General features: G+C 44.4%; 1 protein-coding gene across 3 annotated transcripts in view; it reads right to left on the bottom strand.

The window, feature by feature from the left end:
* LOC143344199 (Fanconi anemia group J protein homolog) overlaps positions 1–16,290 on the bottom strand; it is a 59,364-nt gene that overhangs the window by 1,034 nt on the left and 42,040 nt on the right. For all 3 annotated transcript variants that reach the window (XM_076770028.1, XM_076770029.1, XM_076770030.1), the window contains exons 4-11: positions 11,498–11,524; positions 1,864–1,963; positions 1,685–1,786; positions 1,521–1,614; positions 1,224–1,448; positions 916–1,149; positions 535–843; positions 41–349 (exon numbers count right to left, since the gene is read on the bottom strand). In XM_076770028.1, coding sequence (XP_076626143.1) covers positions 41–349; positions 535–843; positions 916–1,149; positions 1,224–1,448; positions 1,521–1,614; positions 1,685–1,786; positions 1,864–1,963; positions 11,498–11,524 — 1,400 coding nt within the window. The remainder of the gene's footprint in view (positions 1–40; positions 350–534; positions 844–915; positions 1,150–1,223; positions 1,449–1,520; positions 1,615–1,684; positions 1,787–1,863; positions 1,964–11,497; positions 11,525–16,290) is intronic.

The raw sequence follows: 16,290 nt of genomic DNA, 5'->3' as shown, positions 1-16,290 counted from the left end.
CAAAGCTCCACTTATTCCAAAAATTTAAACGCAGTCTCACCTGAAATTTCCATTGATTTACGTTTGCAAACGTGGCTCTCAAGGAATGTCCTTGCGGTCCCTTCGGTACGCAAGTCGCGAGAACTTGATCTTTTGGTATCACGTGGGCAGTGTTCAATATATGAGCGAACCTTGTGCTCAATTCGCTCTGGAAAGATCCGGTCGGAGTTAGGGTACCAGAGGCGAGAATTATACACCGTGCAGCTTCGGAAAGCGGCGAGAAGACCACCCCAGGATTCATACAGAGCAGTTTCAGGGTACGAGCACGTTGCGTGTGCTTTCTCACCGAGTGCCAAGTGTCATCTACCGCCTAAAATTAAACGATAGTTTGCTTGAAGACCACTTGAAATGCAGATATATAAAATCATTTGACTTGCAACCACCTAAATGTACAATGGAGGATTAGAGTCAAACTCCTGTAATTGTTTTTAAATATCGTCTGATAAAGTCTAGTTGGCAATATCTTTAACAGAAGACTTTTTATATTATACTTACATATTTATAATCCTTCACTTTGGTCTCGATCACGCAGCCTCTGTAGTCGTTTGTATATATTTCTAGAGTGATCATCTTTAAGGCAACCATCAGATGCTCGATGATTATTTTGGTTTGGTTGCTGACGACTGGTCTCACCGATGTGTTTAATCGATTATCTTCTTTTGCATTGTTGTAGTCTGCCAATGCTTGCTTTCCGGCCTCGATAAAAGATGAACATAGTGACCCTCCAAGATGGTTCATATCGAGTAGTTCTAAGAGTTCTGGACCAGTCCAGTACGGGCTCGACAAGTCGGCGCTGAATTTGTCCTGTTTGTAAAATGCATTAGCCGGATTATTCCAAACCTTAATTTCTATCTCTTTTGAAATCTTTTCACTTACGATGTTGTCAAGCGTAAGGTTTTTGAGGAAATCTGTTAAACGAAGGATGTACGTTTTCAGAGTTTTGTAGGTCTCAGCATTGGACGCCCTACTGGATAGGAGGCTATCGCAATCGTTTCCCGCAGCTATGAGATCATCGTCACGAAAATTGTAGCTTGCAGAGTCTCTACAAATGTCTTCGATATTGTGGGCTTCGTCGAGGATGATTACCTGGTTTTTAACCATTAGTTGTATCTGTAATAATCATGAGTTTCAAGTTTCGAGGTTCCTTTAGAGTACTTTGGAGTACTCGTTTCATGAATGCTTACACTCTCACGGATATCAGGATCAACGATGTAATTGTAAGGGCAAAAGATAATATCTGCCTGCTCCATTAAGCTCCTGGCAGCAAAATATGGGCATGCATTGCTATCTTTGCCTATGGTAACCAACTCTTCGATGTTCCATACTGGATTCAGACCGAGAGATCCCAACGCACGAAAATTACTGATGGTCCTTCTGTTGTTTTCATTGTAAAATGGACACCCTTTGTGCTACGTAAAAATTATTCAGACATTGTGGAATTACGTTTGCTTTCTTTTTAAATTTATCTAAAGGAGGTAAACCTTAGAAGGGTCCAATAAATCGTTGCACAGCTCCGTTTTGTTCCTAGTGCTCTCTTGAATGCACGTGTGCTCTCGACTGCTCAAAATAGTCATTCTGCAAAATGAAATTTTGTTTTCACGCACACGGTGTCACGAGCTCGCGATACGATTTTAAAGTTATTTACTTTTTGTGCTTGAAGGAAGTCTTCTGCAATTCCCTTACGACTTGTTCGATTTGCTTGTGCGTTCGTGTGCCGTAAAATATTTTTGGAATGTGTAACTTGTCCCTAAAATTGTACCAACTTTCTATATTACAGACAAAACTGACGCCTTAAATATCCAGAAGCAGTAAAATCATTCTCACTTGTCGAAACAAATATCGTTGCACGAATTAAAATCTTTTCCCCCATGTTCGACTTCAGGTAAATAGTCCACGGAATTCTCAGACCAATAATCCAAGTCGTCTGAAACAAAATCTGTCTCAGTAAAAGTTCCAAACTTGGAGCAGAGTATCGAGACTATTCAGGCTGATTTATTATTATATAAAATTGATGTCAACTCTGACAAATTTTCCTCGATCGACCTTTCGACCCCAATGATCCATCCTTTCACAATTTTTCAAGCAATCATCCAAAGAAGTCACACATGAAACTCGTCCATTTAAGCTTCCTACGGCGAAAGGCTACTGTTAACCCATTCTCCTCAGTTCTCTTTCTTTCCATCGATCAAGTCTCCCAAGTAAACGTTCCTCTGCTTCGCCACCCACCCCTTGCAGCCCTCGACTGTCCCTCCTCTCGCTCAAATACCTCGTACTTCGAACCTTTCTTCGTTAAGGAAAGGAAAAACGGGCAGAAAGTCATTTGGAGTGAAATTCTATCAACTGCCAGGGATAAAATACGGTCACGTATCGAGGGATTACTGTATGTTAGATTTATGCAATTAGGTTTTAAGGATCAGTGAAATCTTCGAGAATTTGAATGGGAACTAGACTGATTTACAATTGTGGTCGTTGATGTTGCTATTACGTTATTGTACGTCAGAATAAAAAAGAAGAAGGAGATTAGTAAACGGCAAAAGAAGGACAGGAATCTTTCTCCGTTTCGCATCGTCGACGCGAGCGATTTCTAAGGGTGCGCGCGCTCCGGGTACGCGACTGAAAAGGATTACGCTTATTTAGGAAGTTCTTCGCCACTGAAAGGATCCGCTCTTCGCTAGCGAGCGGGTCGAGCGTTCTATTAATGCCGTGAAATGAGCGAGGACGAGCGAGAGGAATGTCAAAACACCGGGATCGGTGGCAGGTGAAAGGCCAGGGAGAATCCATTGAGCGGGATCAATAGGGGTGGTTCTATCCACCCTCTCCACGATCGTCGACAAAAGGGGCCAGCTACTCGAAGGAGCCTCGCGAAAGGAGGGTGGTAGGGGGGTTGTGAGGCAGGGACGAGCAACGTGAAGGAGTCATAGAAGAAGCTACCCTCCACCTCCCACCCCCTCGCCGAGGGTTAATCCTTTCGTGCGATTTACCAAGTCAGAAAAATAGAAATGATCGTAAATGACGATGAAAGGCATGAAATGGATGTTTATTCGTAAGCGGATTCCGACGATCGAGCCGATCCAGGCCGGATGGAGCCCTCGAGGACGTGAAAGAACTTAAAGGAGGCTGTTCCGCGAGACGTTCGTAAATTCGTTCGTTTCGCGAGAGAACCGATCGTTTCCGAATAGCTGCGGTACTGCCTTGCGATTGGAAATGGTTCTTTTATTTATAAATTATTACGAGGTAAAGCCGTTCCTGGTATTTTAGTTTCCAGGCTGCTATTCGATACTGGCATACTCCTACGTCAAGCATGACGGACGGCCAGGGTTTGCAACGAGGCAGTTTTTAGGTAAAATCTTCTCTTTACATTCCATCCGGTAACTGGAGGGAAGGAGAATTCACAGGGGCGTTATAAATACACAGATTTTGAGTTTTTTCGTTACTAGACCTAACCCTTCTCTGATTTTTGAAATTCCCTCCGACAAAAGGACATTTCGTCCCCAAAAAATTCAATTAACGCAGTATCTCGCCAGGCGATAAATCCGAGAAGGTGTCCGACTTTCCATTTTCGTGCATGAGAGACGAAAAGACGGGCGGCCAAGTGGGGTGGGGTGTTGGGGTGCGGCGACGAGGGAGCCGTTGCCTCGAGGGTGGTTTTGATCGTCGATAGGAGGCACGGTCGCGGCTGGCTGATTGTCGAAGGGGGTGAGAAGAGAGAGGCTAAGACAGGAAAAGCGGGACGGGGCCAATCAGAGCGGGGACTTTGAGGGTGTCGTTGCCAGGCAACGAAACACACCCCAACACCCGAGGGGAGAAAACCCCGAGGGGGTATCATCCAACGGATACAGTCGACGCCGAAAGTTATCGCACCCTTGAGAGACGCCCCCTTTAACATCGCCATCGAGTTACTGACTCGACGTCCGGACACTTGCGGGGTTGTTGTTGCTCCGCGTCCAGAAACTTTACGCGATTCATGATGATTTCTATCCTTTACTCTCTTTTTTGGAATATACTGTCGTTAACCTACCCTTAAACTTTAGGTAGCAGCGAGCTTTCATCGAGGAAAACTGAGAGGTTTATCTTATTCTTTTTCCGAAATATATTCCAATTTTGAATGAACATTTCAAACCACTCGTTGTTTAATTCTATTTTCTAGGTACGTGAGTGATCGGATTATTGGGGTTACGTACAAATTCGATTTGCGATCGTTCGTTCGCTCCATAATAACATTAATTATTTACATAAATTTTCAATCGTGGTATACTCGTGCTGTATGCATGAACCGATTCATTACAGATTCGTAATTTTGTAATCAGTAATTCTATGAATCCAAACCACTATTGTTAACATTGAAACGACCAATTTGAATGAAGTTATTAAGAGAACAAACAAATAATTAAGAGAAACTTCGATTCCCTGTTGGATTTATTCAAGGTCGAAGGGCAATTTAATAATGGTTAATTCAGACCAACGACACCGACAATAAAATACATTTTTATCGATTAAATACGCCAGTCGTAATGTATTCCGAAAACGAAAGTAAAACACGAAAACACGACGCTGCACGCGGTCGCGTGTAATTAATTAAGCGTTACTGTTTAATTCATCGAATTAACGAGAATCAACGGCGTGTTATATCGCGCCAGATTTCAATTCACTGGAAATTTCACCGAAGAATCCTGAATCATTTACGATCTATAAACGCGTTCTACCGTGATCATAAATTGATATTAAATATAGGTAATAGATAGAAAGGTTTGTAAGTATAATAAACGAAGAGTAAATTTCGCAATTCCACAAACAAGAAAATCTATAGAAATTAGATTTATTCAACGATTATTAAAAATTACGTAAAATATGCAGTGAATAAATTTCCGTGCTAATTTTTCTGTCCAACCTTATATTAAACGACCACCATTGAACAAAAATGGAGGTCAGGATGTGTCTAATAATTTCGCTGACTATCGAGAAACGTTAAATGAACCGTTCGTTGTGCTCGGGCTCCTTATCTGTAAACAATTCTCGCCAAAAAAAAAGGAAAAAAAAAAAGAAAAACGGATCGGAACAATACGGTGTCGTTTCCCATGTTTCGTTTCCATTCATCGTGGCGAGTATGAATGAACTCGTTTCACGTCGATCACTCGCTCTGTATCTCCCACCCCCACCCACCAGCGGCGCGTATCGCGAATAAATAAACAGTTCATTCGCGAGCATAAAGCCAGCGATTCTCCGATTCTTTACATCGTTTGAAACGGGGCCATCTCCAGTGGAAGTTAATTAATAGGATCGTCGTAGTTTCGCGATTATTTGGGAAGCTGGGTGGGGCGCTACGTACGGGGTGTCACGAAAATACAGAGTATCTCAGTGATCGCAGTACACACTGACAGAGAGATCTGATACTTGTACGACCTTTCATTTTTTTAAATTGGTTTTACTCACAAAATTCTGGGAATACTGGACTAAGAAAATCCACCAAATTCTTTGTTACAACAAAAATCTGTGTGTTTGTGAATTCTCTATGAATTTTACACCCTTTCGAGTATTATTCTATTAATAAAAAAACTAATAATCTTAAAGAAACGGTGGACGTAGAATTTCTGAAACCAATGAGAAGAGCCAGGTTCGATCCTGGCGATTCGAACTCGGTCTTCCTTTTGTCCGTAGTCGTCTTCGAGAATTAGAGATTATTAGCGGGGACTTCAGGGTATTGATATGGCTTTTGTCTCGACCGACCACAAAGTTTCGCGAAGCACCGCAATCCGACCAATTAGGGACGATTTGCTAAATCAAGCCGCAGCCACGAATTAATTGGTACTCGACTTTCTTTCCCCCGTTTCTCCCTCACTGTCGTCGACAACAAATACTCTAAGTCCTCTCGATGAGGAAACCACTCGTCGATCCGCCTCGCTTTTTCTTCGTCGATTTTTCCACCGGACGAGTCGCGTTAAGAACAGCGGAAGACATTGCGATCCCAAGTCCCAATTATTGGATGGAGCGAGACGCTTCCATTTTCCTATTTCCCGTGGATCGTGTCCATCTTTCGTGCGACTAACGAATCGTTGCTCCAGGAATTACAATTTACACTAAAATTTATTTCCATCCAAATACTTTGGATCTGTGGGCCTCTAAACTCTTCATATTATTTCCATCTATTATTTTTAGAACTCGTGCTAAGTAAAATCCCAGTTGACTCGGTGCATTTTTGAGCGACATTCTTTAAATCGATTTTTGGCTAACTTTTCAGGCCCGAACGAAATTTCCTTGGTAACATCGAGAAAAATTAATCCTCGTAGGACGACGCGGCGAACAAAAATCGCGCGAATTAATCAATGGTCGCGCGGTAGGCCTCATTCGAGCGCAGCATCGCAGAAATTCCGCATTGAAATTGTCGCGTCCTCGCGATGCACCCGCTGCGCGAGCAAACGCGAAGCGATCCGGGGGCACAATGCACCCTGGCCCCGACATATGGACGATGCACTGTAAAATGCAGCGAATCAATCGCTTTAATTCGCGTAATCCCTTTGTCGATGGTCACCGAGGCCCATCCCAATCGCAGAATTTCTAATCCGCGATACAATGGCCCGGCACGATCGATTTTCATTTATCGCCGTCGGGAACAAAGCGGGGGCGAGGAGACGACGGTGATTGCGTTTCGAAAATTGAAGACGAGACGGGATTCGAAACGACAAAAACAATAAGGACGTAGAGCCCGTAACGGATGTGGGGCGAAAGGGAAAGGAAGATGGAGGGCGGAGGGTGTGCCTCGCGAAAGCCGATAACGCACGATGTTTGCTCAGAAATTGTTGCTGGAAACGACGTAGCGCGCTCCTAGGGTGTGTTTTTCTTCGTCGTCGACGACCCAGAGGGTTATTTAACCTTTGCTTTCTTTTATTTTTTTACGAGAGCTGCTTTCCTGGGCGTAAATAAAAATACGAACAGCCTTTGTTTACTTTCTTTGTATAGCAACTTGGAATTTCACAGAACCGGAATCTCGGGATTTCCGACCATCGCGAGTGTGCAACGAACTTTAGTTGCAAAATTCGAGAAAAGCATGTAGAAATATACGTCAGAGTTCGTTTTATTTATTTTTTTTTTGCAAGGAAACCTCGGTGCTAATACCAAAATTTAGCTATTGAATTAATTTGTGCAATTTTGTTCTCATAAGGGGGAAATCAACCCTGATATTTTACACGAAATTCAATTATTAATCTACCCTTGACAATCTTATTATCTATTGTTCGAACAAAATTCTGCCCATCTCTGCAAGGGTAGCATCATCCCCTGTGACGAACAGAGACGTTATTAGCGCTAGCGTGGACTCGCACGTCCGCCCAGTGACCCCATCGTTCCAACGGCGAAGGGGTTTTGGGGGTGGAAAAAATAGTGAGGGCTGAGAGAATGGAAATAAAGGAGGGAGCAAGGAGGACGCGTAGGAGGGTGTAGAAGTGATACGCGTAGAGGTTGTTGTTGAGAAAGCGCAGCTAGAGAACGAGGACGCATGAAAAGGGTGGAAATAGAGAACGCGAGGAGGGGTGGAAGGGCGTAGGACTAGCGAGGGAGTTTCTACTTGAGAATATTATTTCTAGAGATGGGAATAATAGGAGAAATGAAAGGTGGAGAATAGAAATGAGGGAAGGAGAAATAGAGAAGCCGTTGGAAAGATGGAGGAAGGGTGGAAAGAGAAAAATAGGGGAGGTTTCTACTTCAGAATAATGTTCCCAGGGAGGGTGTAAATGCGAGGGAGGAAGAAACGATGAAAACGAGATATCTTCGTCCGTTCTAACGTTAGCGATCGTGGAGACATTTCTTGAGAAAATCTATAGTTCTGCTCTAGACACGATAATGATAGAGAAAGTTAGTATAATTGGTATCCCGGTCATATCCCAGTCATATCAGTTCGAAAAAACGATAGCTGGTGAAATAATGAAGGAAATAGGACGAGGAAACCGTATATGGAGCATCTGCAATGACGACGTTAACCGAGAGTATATGTGGCTAAAATAAATATATAGAATTGATTTCTGCAGGAGTACGATTTCCTCGAAAAATGAAGAAATGGCTCGAGTAAATACACAAATAAACTAAAAGAAATCCAAAGAGTCAAATTAAAGCGGGATGAAGTGGAGACGGCAGAGGTGAAAAGCGAAGGAATGCGGGTAGTGAGAGCACAGTTTCTACTCGGGAATATTACTCGAGCAGAGGGAAAAATATAGAACGAAACTGCCAACGCCGAAATATAACCCCCAAAAACAAAACTGTGAAGACTGTTTAAAATAAAAAATATAATAATTAGGAAGGACCACTTTACTTTAAAATACTCTGCTCAAACGGGTTGGAGGGTGCATGTGATTTTACGAATCATTTGGCGAAATCGTGTACGTAAAATCAGCAAAATATTTTCGAATGATATATAATCGTGCTCCAACTCGAGGTAAATACACGGATGGACGAAAGGATCTCAAGTCGCGAGAAGTGAAAATACAGTTTCCACTCGGAAATATTACCCGGAGCGAAAGAAAAAAAAAAAAAAGAAACAAAAGACGCGAGTTGCAACGTCGAAATACAAGCCCCGGAGCCCCAACCCCCTGCCCCAGGGAGTCTAAAGATCAGAAACAAGGACAAGTAAAGAATCATGAGGTCAAAAGACGCGTTCGGATGTTGAACACCGATACGGAACGAAGAAACATCGACTGAGGTACAACGGCGGAAAAGAATCCTAGGAATCGGCCAGAAGAGGGATGATCGGGCAGGAGTAGGAGGGGGGTATAAAAATCGGAGGGGGACGTGACTCGAGGAGCAAAGAGACACCGAGAAACGAAGAGGGAAGTGTGTACCGAGGGACAGGAACCGGTGTTTGGCCGACGGGGGTTGGGCGAGGAGGGTTTGGTCGCCATGGCGACAAGCAACCCCCGGGACCCACGGAGCTCGTCGCCGGGGTTGGTCGAAAAGGGTGGCCCAGGGCGTCTGTCGGGCAGGTTAGGCCGGGCGTATAGCCCGAATGTCACTCGACACAAGGGGGACACAAGGATGTCCTGGACGCGAGGGGGACGGAGCGTCACGCGGCCTGTAAGAGCGAGCAAGAGGGAAGGGTGCGAAGGGGAGGGGTGCGCCGGGGAGAGACTCGAGCGGAGGAGAGGGTGCAGGCAGGCCAAGATGGCCGACGACGCGACACCCACCATGTCAATAACACCCTTCTTCGACGCAGAACCGAGCCAACCACCCTCGCTTCGCCCCGAGCCACCCTCTCTCGCCCACCCCCCGTCCTCCTACCCCATTCCACCTGCTTTCCTTTCGCGACCTTTCGCCAGCCGGGTCTGGACTATATTCACGACGATGATGCGCTCTCTCGCCGCGATTTTCCCCGGCTTCTTGCCTCCGCTCGCGGTAATTAACGCGACGATCCCTTGCCACCAGAAAGGGGTGAAGAGAACCAACCCGGAGGGGGAGGGGGCTGGAGGGGAAGCACACTCGCGGAGGCCATTGCTGGCGAGCGCGTAATTCCGTTAAGTGTCTTCGTAAACTTCGTTAGCTGCATTTCCCGACATTACTCACCCCCTGTGGCGTTCTCCACGCACCCTGTGTGCAGGGACACACGGTTATGCGTCGGTCGAGGTTGGAAGGGTGTGTGAACCGTGTCCTTTTCGGACGCTGGATCTCGGTACGTTCGTTGGAAACTTTGATCGGGTTCGTGCCTCTTAAACGTGCCGGTTGTTTGTTTAGCTCGACGGCAGATTAGGGGCGCGAAGACGCTGGAGAACGCGAGGGCGTTGTGATTCGGGGATAATAGATTGCAGTAGTAATTTAGAGCCGCTAATTGACATTGACATTGGGGTAATATTTCGTAATGGCGACTGGGGTTGCACGGTTTATTTTTACCAAAAATTTGTCATATTGGTTCGTTTATAATAAATAAACGACATCTTATGTATCTCCATTCTTATTCTGTCGATTCAATAAGAATTCTAAGTAAAAATTGAGTCGTTTGGCGTTTGAGGAACGATTGAAAGTAAGTTTATAACTTAGATTTAATTGCTGTTCCATCCACAATTTTTATTTCTAACCTGTAATAGCCGTTTGGGGTGGAAATGAATTAATGGTGCGATTGTTTTTATCAACTTCGGGGCAATGAGGTTTTAAACAATTCGAAATAATCGCATTAACCAATACGTTTGCAACGGTTACATTTTCAGGACGTTCGATTTGCAATACGCGTCATAATTAACGATTACCATTACCATCGTCGTCTCTAAAATGAAACGACAATCGAATCCACAACATTAATATGCTTTACACATTATCTGCGAAATTAATGACCGCGCATTGTATCCGTTACAGATCCCCCGGAGAATGCATCAACGTCATTTAACACTCTAATTTAGCAATAAAATCATTCGGCCCTGTACCGGTCTGGGAAATTTCTATAGACCCGTTCGTCGAAACACGCACCATAAACCTGAATATTAATTCAACGAACAGTACTGTAGTTTCAATGGCTGTTATTATTTACAGAAAAACATGGCAACAATTTAAATAACGACCAAAGTTAGGAAATAACGTTATCTGTTGTATTTATTATTTTTGGGAGGAACAATTGTAACAAATATGATTGCAAAAACTAGGATAAATACTGCGAGACTTGAATGTTATTTCTCTACATAGCTTCTAGAACTATTATTTGGTGTACTAAAATAATTCATCAAAATTCGTGGGGGATGAACAGTGTCCTCTTGTTAGCTAAATACAAATTTGAAAAAGACACATGTTTTGATAAAATAATTTCAGATAAGTTGATTCATTTTCACGATCAAATGACCCGTTTTTCGGCGGGACTCGGTGTACGGCAATTCTTTTATTCGCCGGGACAATAGCAAGAGAAAAAGGTAGAAGAAATTAAGGGAAACTTGGGTGGAAGTGTATCTGGGACCCTCGAGGCAACTGAAACTATTCTCGAAGCAGCGATACACGAGAACTTCGGGAACAAGTTCAACGCGGTTCCTGTTTTCTTTGAGGAATAATCGATGACGGTCGGGGGTTTCCCTTTTAAGCGGCCACGCGCTGCCCGCGCCACGGGACGCAGATGTTGCAGAATCGGCCGCGGCTCCATTAAATATAATAACCGCGGAGGGGTTTTCATGCCCAAGCGGGTCGGAATATGTTACGTAATATTCGCTCTTCTGCTATCGGTCCGGCACAATGGAGGCAAAAACCTGGAAGCTCTGTAAGTAATGCCTGACATCCGCTCGAAACGAAACGGTCTCGTGGATGCGCAGCATCGATTGTTGCCATATATTTTTTTACATCGTACCTCGAGGCAGCTCGCAATTAGCGTCACCGAAACCATTTTACCTCGAAAGTCGATCGAAAAAGCTACTGTAACTTTTTCGTTAATTTCCTCAATCGTGTAAAATAATAGTGTGCGCTTAAAACACTGCCTAAACTTTTAGAATAATTAGTAGTCGTGACTCACGTGTCTCTGCTAGCTTGCGGACCTCGGCTGAAACAAACAACATTAAAAATTACGTTAGAATTATTAAAATCATCCAAAAAGTTATCAAACGAAACAGTAAATATTTCAAAAAATTTATGTTACTATAAATAATTGTTTGCCACCATTTATTCGAGTAAATAACACACGGTTTCAGGGCGTGCTTAGCTGAAAAGGTTTGCGGAGCCATAAACACTCGAACTCAAGCAATTTAATTACCTTTCTATACGAGAAACTATTAAAAATATTGACGAGCTACGTACTGCTCTACAGGACACTCGTACATTCATTTAAACTAAAAGCTATCGATTCGAATTATTCCACAATCAACGAAATGGAGCAAATATACGACTCAAAGAAGCGAAATACGCAATACATAAAATGGCGTCTTCCTAGAGGCCTAAACAGGGGAGAACGACTGGCACCAAAGGGGGAGCAAAATCGAGGCTGTTCTGGACCCTTTCTGCGGTTCAGATTTGTTTCTACAATTTAGTAAATTTAAAGGAACTAATACAATTATTAAATACAAATTACAAGCCACCTTAGTAAGTTTAATTTAGTCCAAATTCTATATCGTGAGCTTTCCTCTGGCCTGCTTCCACTTTGATTAATTCACTTCTCAATGCTGACTTCATGAGAAAACACTTCACGTCAGGTTGGTTGGACCAATGTGATTGGGCTACAATGACAGACTCACTCGACATAGTGGTCCAGTCTCAGCAATCTGATGTGAGTGGGTTAATTGGGAAGTGGGTAATAATATTCTACATGTGGGCAATTGTTTCCGTCCGGAGAGTGAGTCATAATACTAATAAAAACAAATGCATAAACTCTTCGTACACGCTCCTGCAATATCAAACCTCGACCAACGCGATCAAACTACCACGTTCTGCATCTGAAATACGAACACATCGGTTGCTTCGTAGCACCGCCAGGCTACTTCAGAAACCTCTCCGTACGCGATCGAGCAATATCAAACCTCTAGCAACGCAATCAAACACCACGATCTCTGTTTCACGGACCTGTGACTTCTCCCGTTCCTGATGCCAGATCCTGGCCGTAGATTGTCATCAGTCGAAACTTATCCCCGTTCGAAAGATCGCGCGCGTGTTCCAGTAGCACCCTCTCGTACCAGACAGAGGACACGAACCGGAGAGAGCCACCAGGGTGGCGAGATCGCAGAGTTGGGGTCGCAGAGGAGGAAATAAAGAAAAGAGACAGAAGAAAATATTCCAGAGCGGCCCGGCTGAAAAGATCTCCAGCTAATAGGCATTATATTTTTCGTCAGGAGCGCTGGCCCGGGGATTATGGGCCTGTCAGGGGCCTAATAACTGGTCCCCGGTGGCCCACCTCGCATCTTGATACGGGAAACGGGGCCCTTCTACAATGTGCGCATTAAATACTAATCGCAATGCGCGCACGAGCACGATCCGCGCGCATTGTACTAGCACGCGGGATCATCAAAGGCCGCCGACAGGGGAAAAAGCGCTGTACACAAGAGAACACTCTCGCCCAGGCTCGTGAGACTTCTTCGAAGACCAGGGAAGAGTTTCTTGTATACACGCCCGCGATTCCACCTTCAGCGAGCCCTTTTGTACCTTGCTTCTTTCGCCCTCGAATCGTTGGAGATTAATTTCTTTCTTTTTTTTACGTAAGGTTAGGTGGGGGGGGGGGCAGAATTACTACTTACTTTTTCCCTTGGACGGGGAGAGTTGGTGCATGAAAGGCTTGTGGGAGGATTCACGGAGGGGGTTCTATTGGGAGAGCTTATTGACGGATTGTTTTGTTGATTCAGAATGATGCGTGGCTGTGGGAGTCGGTTGGAAGGAGCTGGACGTTTTGTTGATCGAGGATAAGGGTGGTTCGAAGAGACTGCGCAAGGGAGAATTGAATGTTGAATGCAGATGCACCGGCAGTAGATCGCGGTGATCTCGAGAAAGCATGCAATCGTTGCTTGGCCATATCGGTTCTACATATTCAAAGCAGGGTGACTCTGATTCGAAGCATCGTCTTCAATTTTTATGAAACTTTATATACTGCTGTCCACAACTATTATATACAGGGTGTTCGGTCGAAAAATTTTAATAGAGGATTCTAGAGGGCAAAATAAGACGAAAATCAAGAATATCAATCTGTTGATTGAGGCTTCGTTTAAAAATGATTAAAAAATTAAATTAAAAAATTTCAAATCATTCTAAAAAAATTATTTTCAGTTGAGGGGGTCAATTACAATCATTTTTGGTAAATAATCATATTCCTGAAATTCTATGCACTTTCGAGAAAAGAATTCTTCGCTGAAAATATATTAGCCAGAAATGTTGATTTCTTTGTTTCTGTGAAATATAATCCGTAACATTTACCCAAGAATAATCGGACAACTAATGTTTCAGTTTCCGTCCCGAATTTCCACTAAACATCCAGCCCAACTCCACTGAAGGACCGAATTGCAATAAAAAATCATCGAACAAAAAGGAAAAATCGAGAAGGCAACGCGATTGACGGAATATTAATCGCAGACACTTCACCCCGAGTGTCTCCTTGGCTGAACCGTCCCACCCCATGGACCGTCCATTGCACCCGCGGCTCCAGCCATGAAAGGGTTGCGAGGATGGCGGCTGCTCGATTCTTGGAGGGCTGAGGCAATTACGTGGATTCGTTAATGACGATGACGTCGGGTTTCGCTGACGCGGACTATCTTGCGCCTCCACTTATCCGCCGTCGTAAGGGGGCGAAATATAAAAGAGGGCGTGGCGGTGGACTGGGGGTGCAGCTGCGCCACGTATCAGCCACCTATATCCTTGTCCGGCTCACCCCGGCTTATATTGCTGGGGGGATAATACCACGGGGGTGCCGGAACGGTTTCATTACACGGCTTCCCGAGGGATAATATCCTCGGATATCTCGCTGGCCGTCCCCACGGGCTTGGAATTCCGTGCCACCGACCCTCCTCGCGTCACAGACGAACCCTCGGTGGCGGCCCCTTCTTCCAGAACCTCGCAACCCCTTCCCGAAACGATGGAGGAGATTGCATGGACGTTCCTGTGGCGAGGGACCAGCTAGATGACGGAAAATGGCCGATGGAGCTCATGCAAATTGAACACTACTCGAGTTTCGGGTCTGCCTGTCCATCCGGTAGCCTCTACTTTTCACGCGTTCTTAACCGTTGACATTATTTCGCGCTATTTTTCATCCGTAGTCGATAGTTGATTGCCTCTGTCAGCCAAAAATTTTATCCAGTCTCAGGGTTAACATCTACTTCAGAACTACTACAAATTAGCAATGTCTCGATAGATTGTCCTCGACAAAATCCCTTAAAAATCTTATCTTTCCTCAATCCATAGATATCCTGACAAATATTCGAGGGTCTTAGGTTCCTCATAGAGACCCTCTGCCCAAGAAACAACCTACCAGGTCTATATTAGCCTAGAGATTCCCATGTCTCTGTCATTCACACCTCGAAGAAATTTCCCCAAAAGCTTAATCTTTCCTCTGCCCGAGGAATCGTCTTCCGGTTCGTTGAGAAAATGCCGCGAAAGGTCCGTGGGTCGCGAGGTGAGGAACAAAGCATGAGCGTAAGGATGCTGGCGAAGTCTGAGCCCGCGCGTGGGGAGGGATGAAAAAAAAAATGCGCGTAGCAGAGGAAGAGGCGGAGGAGGAGGATGAAGAAAACGAGAACGATATTCCCGCGGCACGTGCACGCGGTTAAAAAGGTTCGCCGCAGAGAAGTTTCGACGTGCCGGCGCGGGTTTCTAAAAGCGGAACCGGCTGTCGTGATACGGATCTGACCAATCATAAAAGCCGCATAATGGCCACTTATTCATCCATCCCGGCCTGCGGAACGAACAAAGGCGGAAATTAGTCAGGTTCGGTATGCTTATTAATTGACTGACATTTCCGTCATATTATTGTACAATGAATCGAAAGCGGCCCGTAGAGCTCTCGAAACCCCCACGGCCACCCCTCCCGAACCCTTACCCAGCCCGTTGCTCGGGGGTTGCCATCGGTCTACGTGCAGCTTGGAACCTACTGCTACGTTTCTGATCGCCATCGATGCCGATCCACGATTCACACTTCGACCCACAAATTTTTACCTACGATTTTTTTTTAAATACCCTGAAACATTTTTTGGCTCGCTCATTACGAATCTGACGCGAAATTTAAGGGGGTTTTAAGCTTTTATAAATAAAATTCCAACATCGAAATTGCCATGTGATAGTCGACAGTTGTCAAGGAGTTATTTGGCTCAAGAGATTAATTTTGTTAAAAATTGTGGATCGAAGTATTATAGTTATCGGTTAGTTTTGCTTTCCGTTGAAACATGCAACCAAGTATAAACAGTTGATAAAATAATGATACATTGTTGTGAAAGTAAGAAGAAAAAGTTTGTCTGTTTTGTAAACCAACGCGAAGTCGGAGGGTTCTTTTTTACTTTGGAGTTTTGCATTCTTATCGATTCTTCTAGATAGAACTACGACTGTACCAGTGATTTTATTACCACATATGAATATTCGAATATTATTATTCATTAATTCAGTCTCTTCGAACAGTTTATATGCTCCCAGGATTGTGTCTGCAATCTGACGACCAATCGCATAAAATCACTCTTTCCACTCAAAAAAAAAAAAAACGTTCCAACGTTTTCGTATCCGCGATATCAATCTGCTCGCGAATGAAACTTGAAAAAAGAAAATCGAAACCATCGGGAGACAAACAGACCCTTTCGTTGGAGCCCGGATTACGGCCAGGAAGGAACGAACAGCAACGGAAAACGAAGA

Source organism: Colletes latitarsis, chromosome 7, assembly GCF_051014445.1.
Source record: "Colletes latitarsis isolate SP2378_abdomen chromosome 7, iyColLati1, whole genome shotgun sequence".
In the NCBI taxonomy this organism is placed as follows: Eukaryota; Metazoa; Arthropoda; class Insecta; order Hymenoptera; family Colletidae; genus Colletes; species Colletes latitarsis.
This window is presented reverse-complemented; position numbering and strand designations above follow the sequence as displayed.